The 21,999-nt window shown below is 44.3% G+C and overlaps 1 protein-coding gene and 1 non-coding gene across 3 annotated transcripts in view; both read left to right on the top strand.

Annotated features, from left to right (window-relative positions):
- Positions 1–21,999, top strand: part of Cap-D2 (CAP-D2 condensin subunit) — a 29,388-nt gene that overhangs the window by 6,120 nt on the left and 1,269 nt on the right. The window contains exons 4-5 of one of the 2 annotated variants that reach the window (XM_065217069.1): positions 20,067–20,439; positions 21,526–21,984. In XM_065217069.1, the coding sequence (XP_065073141.1) occupies positions 20,067–20,439; positions 21,526–21,578 (426 nt within the window). In that variant the 3' untranslated portion in view covers positions 21,579–21,984. Of the gene's footprint in view, positions 1–20,066; positions 20,440–21,525; positions 21,985–21,999 lie in introns of those variants that run through there. The other variant, XM_065217068.1, reaches the window with a different exon arrangement.
- On the top strand, positions 19,939–20,020 carry TRNAL-AAG (transfer RNA leucine (anticodon AAG)). The gene has a single exon. It is a non-coding gene; the product is annotated as a tRNA-Leu (tRNA).

Raw genomic sequence — 21,999 nt, forward strand, 5'->3', positions numbered from 1 at the left:
GCATCGTCTGCTGACCTTTGCCGCGGGTATATCGTGGGAGTCCCAGGTACCCGGTTCAAGCTTTAGTTGGCGGCGGTGGCTCTTCTTGACCTTCTACCCCTGAGTAGTTAGTGTGAATAAGGGCGTCTATGTGATGTTTTGCTGTACCTGTTGTGGACATCTAGTGCATCATGTTCCCTTAACTTGTTGAGGACACCCTGTCTTGCCTCAAAAGTTACCCTTTTTGAAGTACTAGTCTTCACAACATAAAGGGCACCATTACGGAGCATGAGATTTGATCAAATTATTCGCAGTTCTACTTGTCCAACGCCCCCGGCTGGGTGAGGGATAGAGGATGACACACACACAGGGTGTAGGCCATATGTCGATTTTTTTCGCTTTCTACCGCGACCCGTGCGGTATTTTCGCAAAACTGATGCTGGCGAACGATGTACTCATCACATTCCATAAGGATAGGGAGTCTTAAAGAGAAATATATCACAACAAATTCTCACTATTTGGGGTAAGAGGGGGCATAGTAAACAGGGCATTATAAGCATCCCGTGCACCAGCTTAAACTTCCAATCGCTCAAAACAAATTAATTGGTAGTAGGTTCAATAGCATAATTGTTCCGAACAACTAGAAATCCAAAGTCAAAGTACAGGAAACTCACTATGCCTCATCTTTTCACTCTGCCCCTCTTTCCCCTATACCGGTTTACAGTGACATAAAGCTAATGGCTAACGTAAGATTGGTGGGGAAATTCCGGGGAATTACAACTTAAAAACAGTCAAATTAACTTCCTAAAATAAGGACCCGTTTGGTTTTATTAGACTCAAGTTTTACAGGTTGTGGTTCTCTTTTCTCATGTTTTGAGACTGACATCAGGGCTGCCAGTCATGGCAAAGGGATGGAACAAAGGTAAATGATTAGCAAGGTGAAGTTATGATGACGTCAACACTCCTCCTTAATCTTTACCCGACGTTCCACGAAATTCATCTTCGGTCAATCCCATTTTCGTCGACAGCTTCCGGTTTCTAATCGTTCCCAGCGGCTTCGTTAAAGCGTCGGCGATCATCTCCTCCGAACAAAGGTATTGCAATGTTATCTCTCCTTTCTCACAAAGATTGCGCACGAACATCTCCTTCGTCTCGATGTGCTTTGAGCGTTTACCGACCCGCTCCGATCGTACAAAGGCGATGCACGATTGATTGTCTTCGTGCAACACCGTTGGCTCCTTCTGCTCGAATCCTAGATCCGCAAGTAGTCTTTGTAGCCACAACACCTCCTGCGTTGCTTCGCTAAGCGCGACATATTCCGATTCCATTGATGAGAGTGCCACGATGCTCTGCTGCTTGCTTCTCCAGGCTACCACAGTGCCGCCCACGGTGAATACGAATCCAGATGTTGACTTCCTGGTTTTGTGGTCCCCAGACCAATCTGCGTCGGAGTAACCCATCAGCGTTGGTGCAGATTCAGTGAATTGCAATTTCCAGTTAAGGGTTCCACGCAGATATCTGACGACACGTTTCGCGGCCGTCCAGTCGGCCTCCGTCGGTTGGGAAACTTTCCGAGCAAGGATCGAAGTAGCAACAGCTATATCAGGTCGCGCATTCACGGAGATGTACAGTAAGGCGCCCACCAAACTTCTGTAGTTCACGTTGTCCGGGAGTAGCTGACTGTCCAAGTCGCCCCGAGCATAAGCTTCATCCATAGGTGTACGAGAAGATTTGGCATCACCCAAGCCGAACTGTTCAGCAACGCGCTGAATGTATCCCGACAGACACACTCCGTAATTTCCGGCAACACGGTCGATCTCCAGGCCGAGGAAGTACTTCAACTCTCCTAATCCGGTCGTCTCAAAGTGCTCGCTGATCTCTTCGTGAACTAGATCTATCTCCCCTTCATCGTCGCATCCGATGACAACATCATCGATGTAGACACTTTTACCTTCGACGTCACGAACATACAAGCATGGATCTGCCGAGCTAGCCGTGAACCCCATGTCATTCAAGACTTCGTTCATTCGCTGGTTCCAACAGCGTGCGGATTGTCGCAGCCCATATATGCTTTTGAGCAGACGACAAACGAATCCTTCTTTGCCCGGTTCAGCAAACCCCGGGGGCTGCCTCATGTAGACCTCTTCGCCGAGACTCCCGTTGAGGTAGGCAGTCTTTATATCTACATGCTTCAGAACCATCTTCTTGTAGCTCGCCACCGCCAGTAGCGTCCGGAAAGTGGCTTGAGTCACGACCGGTGCATAAACCTCCTCAAAGTCGACTCCTGGTTTTTGACTGCACCCCTGCGCGACTAATCGTGCTTTATACTTCACCGGCTCACCGCTGGCATTCCGTTTGATTTTATAAACCCAGCGGCTGCCAACCACTTTCTTCCCCTCCGGTAGCTTGACGATCTCCCAAGTCTTCAAATCACGATGCGATGCTAATTCTTCTTCCATCGCCGTCCTCCATTGATCCTTCTGCGCACACGATACCGCATCCTTATAGGTCTTCGGTTCGTTCTCCTCCTGAATGCGCACTGCGTTAATTTCTTCGATCAGGCGAACTGGTGCTTTCCCCTTGGTGCTTCGCTGCGAACGTCGCTGGAACTCCTCGTCCCGAAAGCCTTCGAAATCTGATTCCTCCGTTTCATCCGCCGTATCAAAGTTCCCTTCGGTGTCAGAAGAATCCGCTTCATCTTCCATAGTAGATACTGATTCATCATCAGGAACCTCGTCCTCCACCGTCGGAATCGGAGACCGATCTATCTCCACCAAATTCTTCGCCGGAAATGCACCGGAGCCTTCTTTCGCCGAACTGGTTTCCGGATGTCGCGATACTGCAACCGAGACTGGAACAACTTCACGAATATCTTCCTCCTTCGAGAACTCCTCGACGAACTTTGCATCTCTGCTTATTGTCACAGCATTCGTGTCCGGATCAAGGAACCGGTACGCCTTTCTTCCGTCCGCATAACCAACAAAAATCATCCGGATACTCTTCTGGTCAAGCTTCTTCCTCTTTTCTTTCGGTACGTGGACATAGGCAGCAGATCCGAAAATACGCAAATGTTTGTAATCTGGCAGCTTTCCGCTCCAGAGCTCGAACGGCGTTTTACCAGTAGCGGAACAAGGAAGCCGGTTGAGTAGGTAGTTGGCGGTGTTAATGGCCTCACCCCAATACCTCTTGTCCATGTCAGCGTCACGTAGCAGACAACGGGTCATTTCGATCAACGACCGGTTCATTCGCTCAGCTTTGCCGTTTTGCTGCGGGCTGTACGGCGCGGTCTGCTGCAGCAAAATGCCCTCCTTCCGCAAAAACGATTTGAACGATTCGCTTGAATACTCTCCGCCGCCATCGGTCCGAAGGATTTTGGGCGTTTTCCCGAACTGTGTTTGTGCCAACTGGACAAATTCTCGGATCTTCTCTTCGGCTTGCGATTTGCGCTCTAGAAGGTAAATTACGCAATATCTACTGAAGTCGTCAATCAACGTCAAAACATAGCGATTTCCGCTCGGAGTGACGACTTCCATTTGACCACACAAGTCGGAATGTATTAAATCAAGAACCGCTTTCGGCTTCGTGTCTGATTTAGGGAAAGGTAAACGAGAAAGCTTACCTTCGCAGCAGGTGCCGCATACCGAACGGATTCCACAGTCGGTCATGTCCAGTCCAGTACCGAGTCCATCTCGAACAATCTTGGTTACATCCTCCGGGTGCCGATGCCCCAGCCGGCGATGCCAGATGTGCTGACATCCAGCCCGATGATTCGTCTCCGCCAACAACGATTGTTCATTTTCACGGTTCAAGTGATACAAATTTCGATCACGGACACCGACAACGATAACACTTCCGTTCTTCATGATACGGCACTCACTTTCGCTGAACGTTACATCGTATCCCTCGTCAGCGATTTTGCTCACCGAAAGCAAATTGTTCTTCAAATCCGGCACGAGCAGAACGTTTTTCAGTTTTAGATTCACGGGGTCACCACTACCATCACACGCGTCCACACGACAGTCACCGACGCCTTTTGATTGTACTTTGTTCCCATCAGCCAAACAAATTGTTTGCTTCCGCGAACCGTTCACTGACATCAGCTTCGAAACGTCACCAGTCATATGGGAGGTGCACCCCGAATCTAGGTACCAATGTTCATCTTCTTTCTTCGACCGAACACTGAAACACACTTCTTCATTTTCTTCTTGCACTTTGTTTACTTTCTGCTTCGAGCTGCCCGAACCACGGCCGGCACCATCGCGGCCGTCGCCTTTTCGCTGCTGATCCTGGATCCACTTGCGGCAATCTCGCTTGAAGTGCCCCTCCTTGCCGCAGTAATGGCACTTTTGTTTTGGTTTTGTGCCAGTCTGCAAGGCACGATGATGCTGTTCTGCACTGCTGCTGCTATGAGTTTCACCGCCGCACCGTCTCCTCCACTCGTCCAAGAGTCGCCCTCGTACGAAATCCAACGAAAGTTCTTCTTCCGGACGAGACTCGAGCGACATGATGAGGGAATTATACGATTCTGGAAGGCTCGAGAGAATGATCGACACCAGCCAGTGGTCTGTCATCGTTTCTCCTATCCCAGCGAGACGATTGTGAAGTAGGGTTATCTCCGAAAGATGGTCGGTCATACTGCCCCGCTCCGGCATCCGAAGCGAAATCAACTTCCGCATCAAGAAAACTTTTCCACACATAGACTTCCTTTCGTGGTGTGCTTGTAGGGCATCCCACATCTCTTTCGCGGTGGCTTTCCCCATGACGTGGCATAGTTGCGTATCTTCCAAAGCTAGTCCGATGATGGACTGCGCAACTCCGTCTTTGGAAATCCAATCATTCGTCGGTTCGGCCGGTTTCTCGCCTTTCACAATATCGGACAGGCTCTTTTCGCCGAGAATCAGGTTGATCTTGAATTTCCACAGGGGCCAGTTATGATCCCCCAGCTTCTCGATCGCAACCTTCTCCGCCATTTTGTTTTCGCGACGACACACGCGAACTTCCGACCGATTTTCAGCGCCGGCAAACTTTCGACGAAAACGTTCCGATTTTACTCGCGAACCGCACTAATTTCCACCACCAGCCGTGACTGGGCCCATAACCTAATGGCTAACGTAAGATTGGTGGGGAAATTCCGGGGAATTACAACTTAAAAACAGTCAAATTAACTTCCTAAAATAAGGACCCGTTTGGTTTTATTAGACTCAAGTTTTACAGGTTGTGGTTCTCTTTTCTCATGTTTTGAGACTGACATCAGGGCTGCCAGTCATGGCAAAGGGATGGAACAAAGGTAAATGATTAGCAAGGTGAAGTTATGATGACGTCAACAAAAGCGAGGGGCGAGTCTTAAGTCTAGATGATCACCAAATCTCACACTAGCGAAAAAAATTTCTTTCATTTCTTGCATCTACTTGCATCGCACATCATCTTTTTGCAAGAAATCTTCAAAACCGTCATCAATCTTCTTTCTATCTACTCAGCGTGCGCGCAGCTAACCACAGCATAACACCGTTTTTCCTGCATAGTAGTTAGAGTCGCCCCCTCGACATAAAGCGGCGTGAGTTATTCAGCCCTAGGTGCATTTAGAAAAAAATCGTCAATGATATTCACGAGATTTATAAAACATAGTCTTTCCAGAAGCACAGGGCCCTGCTTAGAAGTCAAGAGCCATTCGTAAGCGTTGAGAGAACTTCTTGAAAATAAAAGAAATGCTGCAGAATTTCAAGAAACTTCATAGATGTTCAAGAAATATCGTAGAACTTTCGAAAACTTCGTAGACATTCATTGAGCTGTGTAAACTTTTTAGAAGTGCAACCCATTTTATAGAAGTTGTAAAAGCTCTTCGAACTTCATAGAACTTCAAAGAGTTTTGTATAAGTTCAGAGAACTTTACAGAACTTCTTCAAACATTGTTGAAAATAAACAAACTTAGACTTTTAAACGATATTCAGGATTTTGTATTTAACTAAATTAGATTTTTTTTTATTTAAGCGACTTTATAGATATTCATACGCACGGTGTCTCTGGTAGGATAGCATTATTATAAAAAAAAAATCAGTATCACAGAAACACCCACCAAACGAAATCTTATCGAGAGTACATTTTCCCTTACATTTTTTAGGCTTCAATGGTCGAGTGAGTTAATTTTTGAACGTTATTTGCACTGAAAATACGAAAAAATAATGATTGTGCTAGAACCCCTGATAGAACATTTCCATACAAGCTTTCGTTGTTGTCAATGATATTCACGAGATTTATAAAACAGAGTCTTTTCAGAAGCACAGGGTCCTGCTTAGAAGTCAAGAGTTTTACTTTCTTATCTCCATGATGTGATCCTTGAGGTACTTGTTGAATACGTCTACCGTCACCAGGCAGGCCTTCTCGATGGTGATAATCTTGGAGTCCTCCTTGGAGCACATGATGTACCTGATTGGGAATTGGGACGCTGATGTCCACCGTGTCGAAGGTCTTGTCCTTGACGAAGGCTCGCCACGATTCAAAGATTTCACCCGGGAAATTGTCATCCTTGAATCCCTTGATCAGCTCCAGTAGCTTTTCAAAATTGGCCTTGTCTTTGTCGTTCTTATCCCGAACCGGAGCTGGTAAATATCACAGCCGTCATGTGACAATGAGAAAACAGGTCCTCTCACCATTACGAGACGAAACTACCTATCATTAGCTTTCTTGTCATTTTCCAATGATCAAGCACCCATGAGAATAATTCTTATGCGGTTTTGACATCAACATTTCTAACTGATTTAGATTAATTTAAGCAAGCAACCGTATGTAATCGGTAGAGTGAATAAATTATTAAGATTTAATTGGTACAAGTAACTGTAATAGCAATAAATGAACTAGTAATTACGTTGATCACAACACTCTCACGTTCTGTCATGACAAAAATTCGATGAGATTTTTAAGAAAATCTCTATCATCGTTTTCTCATTCGATGATAGTGACACAAGTATTTCTGTAAATATCACGTGAGATCTTTCATTAAAAATGATATTTGCCAGCCCTGTCCCGAACCAACAGCTTCACCGACGGAATGCCCTCCTCACCGACCTTCTCGATCTGCTTCAAGAAGTCGATCTTCTTCTTGCTGGTCAGGAAAAAGATGGACTTTTTGCACAGCACCGTAATCGTATCGGTCAGCTCGTATCCCAGTAGCCCGGTCTGCAGCGAGGTGGATTTGCTGTAAATGGTTTCCTTGTCTACGCCGACCGCCGTCAGAATGCAATCCACCTTCTGCAGCGAATCATCATGGAAAACTTTCAGTAGGCATTTTATACGTCGGTAGATTAGGTTGGGTTAACTTTATTAGCGAGACTTTCGGCCAGAGGCTGGTTCATCTCTTGACGAATATCGAGGAATCCAGAAGGGGTCCCCCCTAGTTACAGAGTTTGAAATAGCGGTGGGGACCCAGAAGGGACCCACTAATTAAGAGGAGTGGACAGTCCAGAAGAGAAGAGGAGTGGACAGTCCGCTTTCTAGCATCGTGCTATAAGGTACCAGGCGATAACCAGGGTAGTTTATCGATAGCTCGATGACGTCATTTCGTTGGCGTCTGCAATGGGAAATTCTCATAGCAGGCGTTGACGATAGGACGTTGTCGAGTTGTTGAATAGCAACTATCGTGGTAACTCACCGATTACCTGTCGATCTGCCAAAATTTGGAAAGACGTCTGCATTGAATTGTCTCATATAATAATATTCCGCCCACTATATCACAAGAAATTGCGAGTAGCTGGGTGGAATGGAGATAAGTTAAACATTGGGTACAGGACCAAGTCTCCCCTGGGTGGTGCCAAAAGATGAGCGCAATAGAATCATCAAGTTGCCATAAGGCACGGAATTAGACTATTGCATGACTGGATAGTCAAAGTCTTCCATTCGTTAGTCATTTCAGTTGGATTAGAACAGGTTTAGGTGTTCGTTGGCCAGATTTGGATTTTTCAGATGTAATCCTGGATAGGACCCTGTCATTGAACGTCGCGTGAAAGTGGAACTTAATGAAGGCCTAAGTAGTTTTTAGTTTTCGGATTTGAAAGATCGTCGGTTACAGTGGCCTGCTTACTGAGCAGAAAAACGCGGTCCCAGGTCCTTACATATCAAAGAGTTTTAAGGTAAAATCGCTTGTGTATCGTGTATTTTGCGAAACTCGTTGTTGTCGTTGGTTCCGGGTTTGAATGGATACACAAATTTGAGCAACGGTATTATGTGATATGAGGGGCTCGGTGGCCTTAGAGCAACCGTTTTTGCTTACTGAGCAGAACATCATGAGTCTAATCTCAGGCCCATCCACATTCAAGATTCGTCAATCGTTTTATTTGTTAATATGACTACATGGTAGTAACAGCAACTCGGCGATTAAAAAGGTGCTCGTCTGCCTAGTGGCAAACGTTTTTGCTTACTGAGCAGAAGACCGTGGGTTTAGTCCCAAGCTCCTTCGCGTTATATAATCGTTAGGACATCAATTCAGCTTATCGTTTACCAAAACGAACCCTGCTGCAAACCCAACCCTCCCAGTAATTCCTCGTGGAAGTGCAGAGGTGTTCTCGGCTTCCATCAAAGTGAGTGTCATGTCAACACAATCCTTCCCATTCCATTCTTGACCTGTGTTCGGGCGCGGCCGGCGCTGGTATTGCCTAATTTAAGATCACCAGTTTTTACACATTGAGGATGATTGCTAGTCCCAATCATCGTCTATTGGTTCTCTGTGTAATTACAGCTGATCTGGCAGTAACAGAGTAGTAACCGTGGGCGGTCAATCAAGCTCAAGCTCAAGCTCAGAGTTGGCTGTCGTAGTTAGTATGTTCCTGGTTTGGTGCATTTGGTTGGCTAATTGTTATGGTGGTGTATTCAGAGTCCGTTATAGATGTTGGTCCTGGTTCGATGCAGTGGGTCGGTTATGGTTGGTTCTTGTCAGTGAGTTAGGTCAGATGTTCTTATACATGTTGGCGCGTCCTTGATAAAACATATAACAGCTGCTTCGGTTGACGGGTCATTGGCTAAGGCGTTTCTAATGTTCGTCGGGATCCCATAAAGATCCCTAATTCACTGGGCAATTCACTAAGAGGTACTCTACCGTCATCGTTGTGTTGCAAATATCACAGTGTTTTCGGAACGAAGTCGCACTTCCCATATTGTGGGTCGTCCGAGTATGTCCTGAGCGGAGACGAGAAAGAATCAATATTGGTCATGACGGTTTGGGGAATCTTGCCACTTGGTGGTTTCCCCTTTGATTTTACGGAGGAACGGTTCCCTTTTGCTGACCCATTCGTGGGCCCAAGCATTTCGATCTTCATCCAAGTCTTGATATCAGGTCCTGGAACGGTTTTCGAAGCGAGCCTTCCAGATCGGCCCATAGCCGCAAGATGGTCTGCTTCACGATTCCCCCGGATGTCGCAATGCCCGGGGATCGATAGAGCACTGGTCCAGAAGTCGAAAGAAAAGACTAGCAGCGGGATCTGCAATTCCAAGGCCGACTCCTCCCAAGGTCTTAGAGCCATCCGTATATCTGTGGTGGTGGTCGGAGTATTTCGTACGAAGCAGTTCAGTCACGTATGCGTGCATTTCTCGCGAGTTGGTACCAGCCTGGAATCGTCTAGCAACCGAGAGGTCAACGGGAAGGCTTGGTTCTGCCCATCCTCTGGTTCCGGTCCAATGTAGTCTCTACACTTGGGGGGAGCTCCTGATGGGCCAGGTTCCTTAGAGCTCTGTTCCCCTCTCTGAGGAGACAGACTTCTTCGTTTCCAGGAGTCTTCTCCAAATAGCTTATTGTTCTGCTTACCAGGGTCTCGGCAACTTGGAACAGGAAAGGCAGGACACCGAGTGGACGGTAGGAGCCCAGCTGCAATACGGATGGCTTGATTATAAGTGGGACCTAGTCGCGCAATGAAAAGGTCACTAGCCGTACAGAAAATCTCAATTCCGTAGAAGATTTTACTATTGATGATGGCTTTTGCTACCCTAAGCATAATGTTCCTGTTGTTACTACGATGAGGGTTGGAAAGTGTCCGCAACAAGCTAAGTATTGTGCGGTAGCTGTTCCGTACATGGTTAAAATGAGGAGCGAAGCCAAATATGAGAGTTACACTCGATTAATTATAAAAAATAAATTTATTTTCCTTTACTTTAACACTACATGCACTCACTGTCTCTTGTTAACCTTAAACTCGATAATTAAACACTCACTAGCTGTTAACTAACTCAAAATCAAAATAAGAGCACCCCAAGTATTGTGACCGTCTTCCGGAAAGGTATTGTGGTACCATCACACTTAATGGCTGATTTTAATGGACGGTGTGAGGATCGGCAGATGTGAGAGACTACGCTTTTGTCAGCTGAGAGCACGAATCCCACCTGGGACGCCCATCTTTGTGTGGCCGATGCCGCTGCCTGAAGTTTCCTATGAAGGGCTTTGAGGGTACGGCCAATTGCCAAGAGAGTTACGTCGTCTGCATAAACGAAAATATAAATCTCCTTTGGAAAAGGAGCCTCAAAGATCCCGTTTATTGCGACCAGGAAAATAGTGACCGCAATGACGGAACCCTGTGGGACTCCTGTCTCTTCCGCTCGAATTGAGGAGTGGTGGTTTATTGTTGTTGTTAATACATTCAAGCATGGTCATAACATAAAAAAAACGGAAGAAAACTTTCGACGAAGCGCATCACGGGAGAGATGAAAGTCGAAAACAGATGTAACTCTGTTGAATGTTCTCTGCAGTCCGCAATCGCACCGTATGCTCCATAATTTGTGCGACGTAGAGGTAGTCTTAGCATAAGGTTATTACGAAGCGATCGGGGTTGAACATTCAGGTCAATTTGCCTCAGGATAGCCTGGCAATCTGTCCTTCCTTGCAGGATATCGGCCACGGTTAGGGCTCTGCTTGTGTCTCTTCTAGTCCGGAGAAGTTCTAGGTCGATAAGTTGACAAAGGCTTTCGTAACTGGGTAATCGAAACGGATCGTTCCAAGGCAATCTACGCAACGCAAAACGAAGAAAGCGACGTTGAACAGATTCAATTGGGTTCTTTAATTTTGAAAAATGTATCGTTTTTTATACATCATCTGAAAGAGCTTCGTATTCGGAGCACAGCGATATTTTTTTCGAACCCACACACTTGAATCTCGATTTTTAAAACAAGATTTAAAGCAAAATAATAACTTCACTGTTTGACACTAAATTAACGAACTGACAGCTCGCTCCCATACAAAGTGACACCGAGGGGCGCTAATAAGGTGATTTTTGCAAATGTAATCGTACTTATTTAAAATAGATCCAGTGTACCAAAATTAATGAAATTTTGGGTTTGGGTTCCATTTTTAATGCAGATTACGAATATGCATTTACCTCAATACCCTTAAAGAACCCAATTCTCTCGGCACCGTTGTTGTAGTTTGGGTTCCAAACCGCTGAACAATACTCAAGCGTCGATCGAACAAGCGAACAATAGAGAGATTTTAGACAGTAGATATCAGTGAAGTTTTTAGCTATCCTAAAAATGAACCCTAAAGTTCTTGGCGCCTTATCAACAACATATGCAATGTGTTGCTTGAATGAAAGCTGCGAATCCAAGATCACACCCAAGTCTTTCACCTGATTCACGCGTTCGATTGTCGAGCCAAGCAGGTCATAGCTTAATATTATCGGTTGTTGTTTTCGTGAGAACGTAATAGCGGAGCATTTGGCTGGGTTCACTACCATTCTGTTTAACATGCACCAACTAGCGAATACATTCAGTTGACGTTGAAGATTTTGAGGTCATCTGCATATGATAACCGAGGAGCTTCGATGACCAGATGCACGTCGTTGAAGTACAGTATAAAAATTAACGGTCCCATGTGGCTTCCCTGAGGTATACCTGATGTGGCGAAGAAGCTAGCTGATCTGCAATCTCCTATGGCAACTTTTAGTTGCCGACCGGTAAGATATGATCGAAACCAACTCAGAAGATTACCGCATACACCGAGCCTGCCGAGTTTAGCAATCGCAATAGCATGGTTAAGCTTGTCGAATGCTGCGGATAGGTCTGAATAAATAACGTCCATTTGAACCCGATCCGACATGCTTTCGGTTATATACGATGTGAGACACAGCAGATTGGTAGTTGTAGAGCGGCCGACAGTGTAAACCCATGTTGATCAGCACTCAAATACTGCTTGCAATGGGACAGCAACGGTTACATAATCACTAGCTCGAATAGCTTCGAAACGGCACTTAACGATGTAATTCCTCGATAGTTCTGTGGATAACTCGTTTCCTTCCTTTTTTGTCGACGGGAAACATGTGCGCAAATTTCCAGCAAGATGGAAAATGTGGTTCCCGATTATGATCTGGAAAGTCCGGCCGCAGAGAAAATTTCTAATGAAATGTAGGATGTGGCCAGCCAGCCCCCAATCACCTAACTGCTGGATGACCCGGGGTGTCCAAGCACGGTTGTATGCTTTTGCTAGATCCCACGTCGGTAGAAGGAATCCTTATCGAGCACGATATTCGACATTTTCGGGGCCGTTCTGTGTGTTCACGATCCATCTCGCCAGCATTCCTTCTTGGTTATAAATACACCGATGTTATTCTTTCGATTGTAAACCAAAATATTCAAGCTGTCAGAAATACCGGGTTGCCAAATATACCATAATATTCGTATTTTACAAAAAATCGCAGCTTGCTCTATGACCAATCGGCACAGTGACCTACCCCTTATTGCATTGCCATTTTCAATCATCATGATATCTCTTTCAGCGTGATTATTTAAGACCTTCAAGTTAATTATTTATTATGTTGAATAAAGGCTTCATGACCCAGGAGAATTCAGAAACACTAGGAAAGCTACAATTTATACCACGTTTATAAAAAAAAATAGATCTTTGCTACGGTGTTCATCTCTGAGTGATGCAAGCTTGAAAGGGGATCGCATATCGACTGTGACTGCGTGATCGCGTACGTTTTCTGCATTCAATGTGCGAAGCAAGCACGGCGGTTTGACTGGCAAAATGGCGCAGTCGTTCTGCCTTTTGTCGATTGCTTGTGTGGTGTTTGCCGCAGCAACTCGGTGGAAGCCGATTTTTCAATTCATTCATTCTCCCGCTTATCGTGCATGTTGAAAGTTGAAGCTGCAGAATGACCGGGAGTACTCTGCGTATTTTGTTTTCATTTCTCTTTTCCAATGGTGAGCTATGCTGTACGAGTCTCCCGATAAACGCGGTAGGAAATATGTTATATTCACCGCTATAACTCGGCTGTTTTCAAACCAATCGATCTAATTTTTAATATTTAAAGTCTCTGGTTAATACTTTTTACGTACAAAAATGAAATCGACTTCTTTCTTCCTACCGAGCCGAACAATGAATCAGATCCTTTGTAACATTGACAGATTCTCTTTGTCGATTTTATCTTTGCATGGCCATAAATATTAATTTCCAGCTATTTTCAAATCACAGTTTGATAAAAGAAGGTATTATCAGCAACGGTTTTGTAGCCAAGTAATTAACCGTTATGTGATCGACAAAAAAAAACACCTTTAGGAGCTCGACAAGGTACTTCCACAAATTGAAATACTTGCTACTACGGCCAAATTTGATCGATTTTGAATCTTTTGGCACCATAGGATTCAGAAACTTGTCTTCTTTCTGGACATTGCCAACAATGTCCATTCGGAATAGTCTGGTTCCCAGAAATCCGGATTTCTTGTATAATGTTCCATAACTAAGCATTTTCTTGCCTCTCGCTAGAATATTGAAGGAATCGATATCAAAGTAGAATCTCCTTCAAGAAACAATTTCAGCTTACTTGAGGACCAGTTTAAGGTTTCTCCCCGGAACGGCCATTCCGGCGCAGGTTCCCGTAGGGCCTCTAGTGGCCATGGAAGAGTTTTGGAAGAAACCCCTACAATATGGGTATCAAAATTCATGAATTTACAGCAGGAGACTGTTTATCATAATTTTGTGATCATCCGATGGATTGTCCCGGAGTTGGTTCCCGTAGGGCCTCTAGTGGCCATAGAAGTGTTTGGAAAGAAACCCCTGCAATGATTTTTCAGATTTTGCTCCACCTCCGCCAAAGTAGGTCCGTCCAGATTATTCTTTTGCGTTTGAGTTGTAATTTGCTTGTTATTTCATACCACAATAGCCTTTCGAGGTTTAAATGGCAATTACAAGGGAAAAAAAATATTTTGTTTTATTTTCTTCGTTTTAGCCTTTTTCCAAAATGATATACGGGTATGCATACTATCTTTTCTTATGTAAAATTTGGAGACCACTTTTTGAAAGAACTTTCTCAAATTTTCTCGTAATAATTTCCTTATAAAAATCAAAGAGAAGTATAAGATCGCAACCAAATGGGTTCAAATTTCTGGAGAATAGTCAGAAATTATAATCGATTGAGCAGGGTAGAGCAAAATCTATATTTTTAAACACCCTTGTATAGAGGTAAGTCATGGATATGCTAAAGATAATTTATGAACATTTTCAGCCTGTTGTTTTAGCAACCTAGCAATCTCTAGCGTAAAAAATGTATCGAATTTGAGGGAAAAAACGGTAAAGCATTCGAACTGGGGTCATTTCTTTATTATCTTACAGGTTTGTCCTAATAAAGGGTGGTTAGGGAAATGTTACGTTTATTTTCTTTGCGAGTGGGCTAAAGGGTATCAGAGTATCGAAATTCAATAAAATGTTGCCCTTGGGTAGAGTTTATTATTATTAGATGGAAGGAAAAATTAGAGTTTATCTCAGCGAATTTCAGTTCAACTTTTCGAGGTTTTCAGAACATCACTTGCTATAAGAGTACATAGCTTAAGAACGAATGCTCTTAGAAACAAGGTTGTAGAGTGAAGCACTACTTCGGAATATTGTAAAAGTTTCCGTTATACTCGTCAAAAATAATGAAGACAAACAGCGATATCCAAAATATATAAATGTAAGAAATGATTTGCTCAGAAGTTTAATTAAAAAGCTGTGTGTATGGCGCTGTCGGAAGACTGATTTTTGGGGGTTTGCCGAAGTGAAGTGAGGTATGCTGCAATGGAACCGCACCTTAGATTTAAATGATGAATAAATTAAGAGTGATACTATCTGCTCACCGCTTTTTCTGCGCTTTCCTTCAATCAATTGAAAAACAGCGATGAAATAGTGGTGACCACTACACCGTTCGAAAAATTCATGTAAATTTCTGCGAGATATAGCGCACATAAAATTAACGCTAGATTTGGCATAAATCTACGCGATATTTCGTGTAAATTTAAACGCAATATCGCATAAATTAGCAATATTGTATGCAAGCTTGTAATCGATTTCGCTGTTTATGCCAAGTATAGCTCAAAATTAAACGAAGGAAAATTTTACACGACAGTTAAAATTCAGAATTTTTTTCTGTGTAGCACAACACCATCCAATTTGTTGAGGCACTACGGTTGAACAAAAATATATATCTTACCAAGGGTTCTTATGACGGTTTGGTCTTCATTCTCAAATTGCACGTTAATCCCCAAAATATGACGACCATGTCGCGATGCAGAGTCGATCTTCAGTGAAATTAATTGTCCTCTCATCTCATGTGGAATGTTTTTCTGAATTTTCTCAGCATCGATGTTAATGTATTTCTTGGTTTTCCCCGATGAAAAACTGGTACCTAACGCACTAGCTAGCGTGTCAAGAATCGCACGCATTTCGGGCCAGTCAATCGAAGACAAAGGCATATTCCTCAATGAATCGACAATAGCCACGGACGTTATTTCATTTTCTTCGATTTTGCTTCCACTTCCTCACCTTCCTTAAAAAAAACCCTTTCCTTGGCCAACGCAAAATGTGTACTGCGAAAATTACGCACAAAATTTCCCGCATCAAAATTCTTCTGGAAATATTTACAACTTTCATCACCACTCAACCTACACCACACACCCACGTAATTTTGCACTACGAAATCCTTCGCCTAATCACGAAACTTCCTCTTGCCTGCGATTTTTCTTTCCAATTTCAACCAGTTTCTTATTAAAAACAACACTGCTAAGTTTGCAAATATAACATATAACACTATCTGCGCTAGAGGTGACTGCCGTAGAACTGATTTTTTTTGCAGTCATTCACTACAGCAAACGACAAAGGGAACTTGACCGAAATGAAAATGTGAAAAAAAATCAAAACGAAGCAGAGTGACTAAACGAGAGAGGATTTTTTACGAGAGGGAGCAAGAACTGATTTTTCTACCTATTCGTAAAGCTGTGCATTTGGAAGTATGAATGCGAAAAGTAGCGTGGAGCAACGGATGGTATACGAAGTACCGCACACAAAAGACTACATGAAATTGAATGAATGGTTATGTTGACTGCGCATGAAAAAAAGGACAGACAGAAGCCCTGATGCAACCCACTTTCTACCTGTTAACTGGGGCCACATTATAGAACCAAATCGAAACGACTTTACAAGCGTTCATACGAAAAACGTTTCGTTTCGACTTCCCTAATAAGGCCCTTGATCTCCAAGTTTTAAAGGGAGGTGACGGTGTCGTTCCATATCGTGGAGATTTTCAATAATAATGGCATGACCAATTAGTAGTTCACGTAGATACCACGTGAGCAGTTAAAACCAAAGCAGTTATAACAAATTTTTTTGGAAATCTCCAGATGATCCCGTTCACATTCCAAGACTCAATGATTATAATGGTAACATAAGTCAAAACAAGAATAATTATCAATACAATGTGCTAAATGGCTCCAGAAGGGAGTCCCCATAATAACAGAGTTTTAATATTTCAGAGTAGGGAATTTTTCTTTAATGCTACCGATGTTACTGTCTTTTTGAATAATCGTGGTCATGTGGTCAAGTTCCGTGTCCTGTTCCTTTGTAGTCGCTGTGTTTAATTTTAGTGCCGTCATTCGTCCATTTCCGTGTCTTTGTAGGTACGTGCTTTGCTTGGTTCGATATCTTCGTTCATCCGTCCATGAGTCCATATATTGGTCCGGATTGTCCGTTGTCGTTGCTTGATAAAACTTGATTAATCAGACCTGCCTCCTGAAGGAAGCAGAAAAGTGCAGCGATGCTGGATGGGTCATCCCTCAGGGTATCCCTGATGCTGTCTGAGATCCCGTACAGGGAACGGGGCCCATGGTACTGGGGTCATTCGCATAAGAAATGCTCCACTGTAAGTGGAACATTGCACATATCGCACTGTCGTCTGAGTCCGCCTCCGCCTCCCATGTTGTGGAAAACTTAGGTATGGCCGGATCTCAACCGGGATATAATGACTTGGAGAGTCGGTGTTCAGGTGGATCCTCCCATTTCCCGGTATCCGCTCTTACCTTCCGGATAAATAAGTCTCGAGATCGCATCCATTCGTTAGTCCAGCAGTTCCATATAGCGATCCACCGCTTTATGTCCTGGGCCGGGACCTTTCTGGTGTAAAAGTTGGACTGTGTCCGAGGACCCAGACAAAGGTTGTTTCCTTAGGAGCGAACTGCTGGATACCCTGGATCCAGGGGTGTTTAGCTGTTTCAGACTGAAGTGCTGCTAAAACACTGGCAGAATCGGAGAATATGACGATCGGTTTGTTGGAGGATAGGGTGGCAGCTACGAGAATGACGGCTGCTTCAGCAGTGAAAACGGTGCAAGGGTCGGGTAGTCGGTAAAAGGTGCACAGCTCCGGATCGAAAATTCCAATACCAACTCTACCGCCGCTTCGGTATCCGTCGATGTATCGTACTTGCTGATTGTTGTATTTTGTTCGATGTAATTCGGCTACTGTTCTCACTAGTGCAGGGGAGTTGGTTCCCGCCCGGAAGCTGTTCTTTATCGCCGGATCGATGGACAGACCGGGTGAGTTCCAACCTCTGGCTCCACACCAGTAGACCCTGGCTACAGGGGGGAGCTCCAGGTTGGCGGTATTATTCAGGAGATCGTTTGCCTCCATGAGGAGGGACACTCCGTCACTTGTCCCTGTAGTTTTTTCTGCAAAGCCAATCGCTTTCTTGCAAACAGATGCAACTATGTACTTTTCAAAAGGCAGCCTTCCACTCTCCACGCAGGCTGCCAACCTGGGGGTGGATGGGAGGAAACCTGATGTGACCTTTTTTTTATATACAGGAGGGAATCTGCTCCCAGACACCTGAGAAGATAACTCAGGGTGTGGGGATGGGAGAAGTAGCGCTCCCGACCCACTAAACCTTACCCTGTGCTCTTGGCCCTTGCCCTCCCCGGAACCGCCCGAAAGCATTACGTCATGGGGATGGTTACGCTATGGCGCATCACACTAGTGGTGTGTCACAGACGTGACACTCGCTACTGCACAGTGAGCAGCTGTGCAGGGCCTTCCTCTTATTGTTCGCTGTTAATTGTTCGCCTGAGTTCTAGAGCAGACGTGATAGCCAGCCAACTGTCCACGGCAGGACAGGGCAGATGTGTCCGCTTACCAGCTGCGTGTGCTGCGACTTGGTGAGAGTCGTCTACACTCTAAGAACTCGGTGTCACTCCTGCCTTTGCACAACGAGGGTTTGTGCAGGGCTTATCGACCTCCTGGGACGAGCTGGATGGGGCTCCAGCGTCCTTACTCTGCTGTAGTTCGTTTAGCCGCAATATCTCTCCCTTGGATTCGATAATTAACGTTTCCAGGGTACACCACGACAAGGCGAACTACTTCATGCCCCTGATGTGACCCTAATGGCCTGATAATACACTGGAGCCAGTTTGGAAATTAACCTATCAGCAGCCAGGCAAGTCAATTCTAAACCGTAGCTCAGTTTGGAATCAACTTCAGCTTTTACTACACGTATACGAATAGCACGGTTGTTCATTAAGTGTATTTTAGGGAGTAAATCAATCCTCGTTTGGCAGCTCTTTTTCACCTCATTAAAGTGGTCGTCAAAGTTTAGATGCCTATCGAATCGTAGGCCGAGGATGCGGATAGACCTCTTGAAGAGCACGATTCTTTCATCAATGCTGATTGGAGAGCTGAGTACATGGTGGTTCATCGGACAGATGTGAGTAAAAGCACATTTCTCCACCGAAAGGTGGAATCCAACGGATTTAGTCCAGCGTATGACAGCGTTTGTGGCTGCTTTTAATTTTCTGCGGTGGTGCCTACCACTACCAAGACGATGTCGTCTGCATACACAAAATGTATATTTCCTTGGGAAGATTGTTGAAAGCTCCGTTCATCCGTATTAAAAACAGCGTGATCACAGAATCTTGTGGGACGCCAGATGCCAATCTCCTCCGGGAAACCTCTGGATCTATGGTTGCCAATACATACTTGAAAAGTACGATGTTGGAGAAAATTCTTCAGACAATGGATAATGTGGCCGGACAGACCCCATTCCGCAAGTTGGACAAGGATGTCAGGCGTCCATGTCCGATTGTATGCCTTGGCGATGTCTAAAGTGGCTAGCGTATATATTAATAACCCAAACTTTAATAACTTGATGAAAAGAATAATTGTTGAAAAGCAGTCATGAGCAGAGTTGTTAATCAATAACCGTCGATAACATCTGCAACGAAAATAACTCAACTCCATTTGGTAAACAAACATTGTAAGGCCATTTTCTCGCGTACCAAAGTTCGCCAACACAAACCAACAAAATGAACAGGTAGGGGAAATTCTCCTCTACCCGATTGTGTGTTAGGTTTGCGAATGTAGGTTTAGGTTGGCTCAAAATGGAGTTGAGGCCATTTAATTGTTAGTCTTGAACTGCTAAAACATTCCGCCTTATTCTGCACCGCGAGTGAGGTGACTCTCCGTGCAATCGCGGTGACTTTTGTCACCTACTCACGGCGCAGAATAGGCCTCATTGACTCTCGACAGTCCAGGTAGTGTGATCACGTTGCCAGGCAAAATTGAAGCAATCAAACATTGTCAACTCCGCGGTAGATAAATCGGTCCCAATTCGTAGCTTCAATGATCTTCACATGCCACATGACTACAACCCTGAAAATCGAAGCAGGCTGAAAGGACTGCAAGCCCCGCCCCCTAGCAAGGTAGCGTGGCCGAGCGGTCTAAGGCGCTGGTTTAAGGCACCAGTCTCCTCGGAGGCGTGGGTTCGAATCCCACCGCTGCCAAGATTATTTTTTAACCTTTTTTCTTTCTCTCCCTCGCCCATCCCAGGCGGCAGTTGCCGAATTCGAAAATCGACTGGATGAATGCCTAGCCATCCGCGAGGAGGGTGCTATCGGCATGGCCAGCGACACTGCCGGTGATGAATCCGGATCTCCCAAGGATACCCAGCTGGTGGCCGGAGGCAGTCGCGGAGGAGCCCGGGGAAAAGCCACCGGCAGTAAGACCGCACCAAAGTCCGCGGCGAAAGGCAGGGCAGCAGCATCGAGACGCGGCGGCGGCCGCGGTCGGCAGAAACCATCGTCGTCGGAAAGTGATTCGGACAGCGAGGAGGAAAATCTGCCACCGGCTGCCAGTGCACGGGCAGTGGCCCGGGCGAAACAAAACAAGAAAATCACCAAGGTTATCGAGAGTGATAGTTCAGGTAATTGTTTGCTTTAAGTGGTGTGAGTAGGTGTAGATTGTTTTGGTGCACAATCATTCGTTTTTTTTTTCTGTCTCTAAACCCAACTTTTGACGTAGCGTCGAAGATTTTAGAAGGTGCATGACTGTTTTAATTTTTTTATGCTTGCTTTCGGAAGATAATTAGAAAATACTGTATAATTTTATAGCTTTGTTTATTGCTCATGGATGTTTATTGTAGCTACTAACTGAATAAATGTAAATTTCGTGCCATTGAGTTATCTATATTTTTTTGATCTCCGGTGACAACTGTATCCGATAACATTCGAAAATATAAAACACTTTCGTTTGTGGTATGGATTTGTTTCTAAGCTGCCTCGATTGCCAATGCATTAGGTCCTAAGCAGTGCTGCGTGCTGTAAACAATGTCAATTGATATTAGATGTTGCACCAGCACTGAATTTTACTTCCGATACTGATATCAGGCTTTGACATAGCTATCCATATGAATATCACAACAGTTGAAAATCTTACTTTTATTACAATATATTTATCATTTTGTATGGCGATTTTAGTAGTACCGATGAGTTTGCAAAATATCAGTACCCGTTTAGCAGCTCAATACGATATTAATTGATAGTGGCATCAGGCGGCTTGTGAAAATCAGCATTTTGTTGGTATTGATATTGATACTTTTGCAGCACTGGTCCTAAGTAAGATTGAACGACTCTCTTCTTCGACTTTCTCTTTGCATCCTCTCACGGCCGTATTAGGACATTCCCAGCTATGTTCAACACACAGATCGATGGAAGAAGCTATTATCTACCTTCTAATACGACAAACACGACGAGAAACGGTTCGATGTAGACAATCGATCAATGTTACTTAGGACCTAATGGATTGTTCAGCTTGATATTATTTCTAATCTTATAATTCAGATGGCTTTGTATCTTCTGTAACGTTTCCACACATCCACTCACATGGCCCGCAAATTAACTCATCTTCCTAACATCACATCGCCTTCACAAAAGAGTTATGTTTTTTTTATTATTTTATGTTGCTAATATTATGTTCTTTCTTTTGTATAATTATTCCGTTGTCTTTCCAGACACCGAGACCATGCCTATGCGTAAAACGAAACGCATTCAAGCGCTCAATTAGGATGTACACACACCCACACACTCACCATCTGATCCATACTTTCTGCTAACTTACTACCTAGATTACTATTGTAACATTCAGTGGATTTTCTCAATGCACAAAGTTTCACGCCCCTTTGCTTTTCTAAACGAACGACCCCATAAGGATCGAGTGAAAACTGGAAGCGAACTGGTGCGTCGTTTAGCTACCGCAAAGCCCGCGTGAAACATCATTCGCACTCGATGGCACTTTGTTGTTATTGTTCGTCCGTTGGAAGGTCTTCTTTTTCTTCGTTTTAATATGTATTTAGTTGGTTAAGTAAGCTTTTAATTGCTAGTTAGAATGTTGCAATACTTATGCTGCCATATTTTCCCACTTTACTCGATTTAGAATTAATCAACTGTGCAAACACGACAACCGTTTTTTTTATTTTTAATCTATA

Source organism: Ochlerotatus camptorhynchus, unplaced genomic scaffold (assembly GCF_037179485.1).
Source record: "Ochlerotatus camptorhynchus isolate MF236.1 unplaced genomic scaffold, CSIRO-AGI_Acam_v1.1 ptg000070l, whole genome shotgun sequence".
Lineage (NCBI taxonomy): Eukaryota > Metazoa > Arthropoda > Insecta > Diptera > Culicidae > Ochlerotatus > Ochlerotatus camptorhynchus.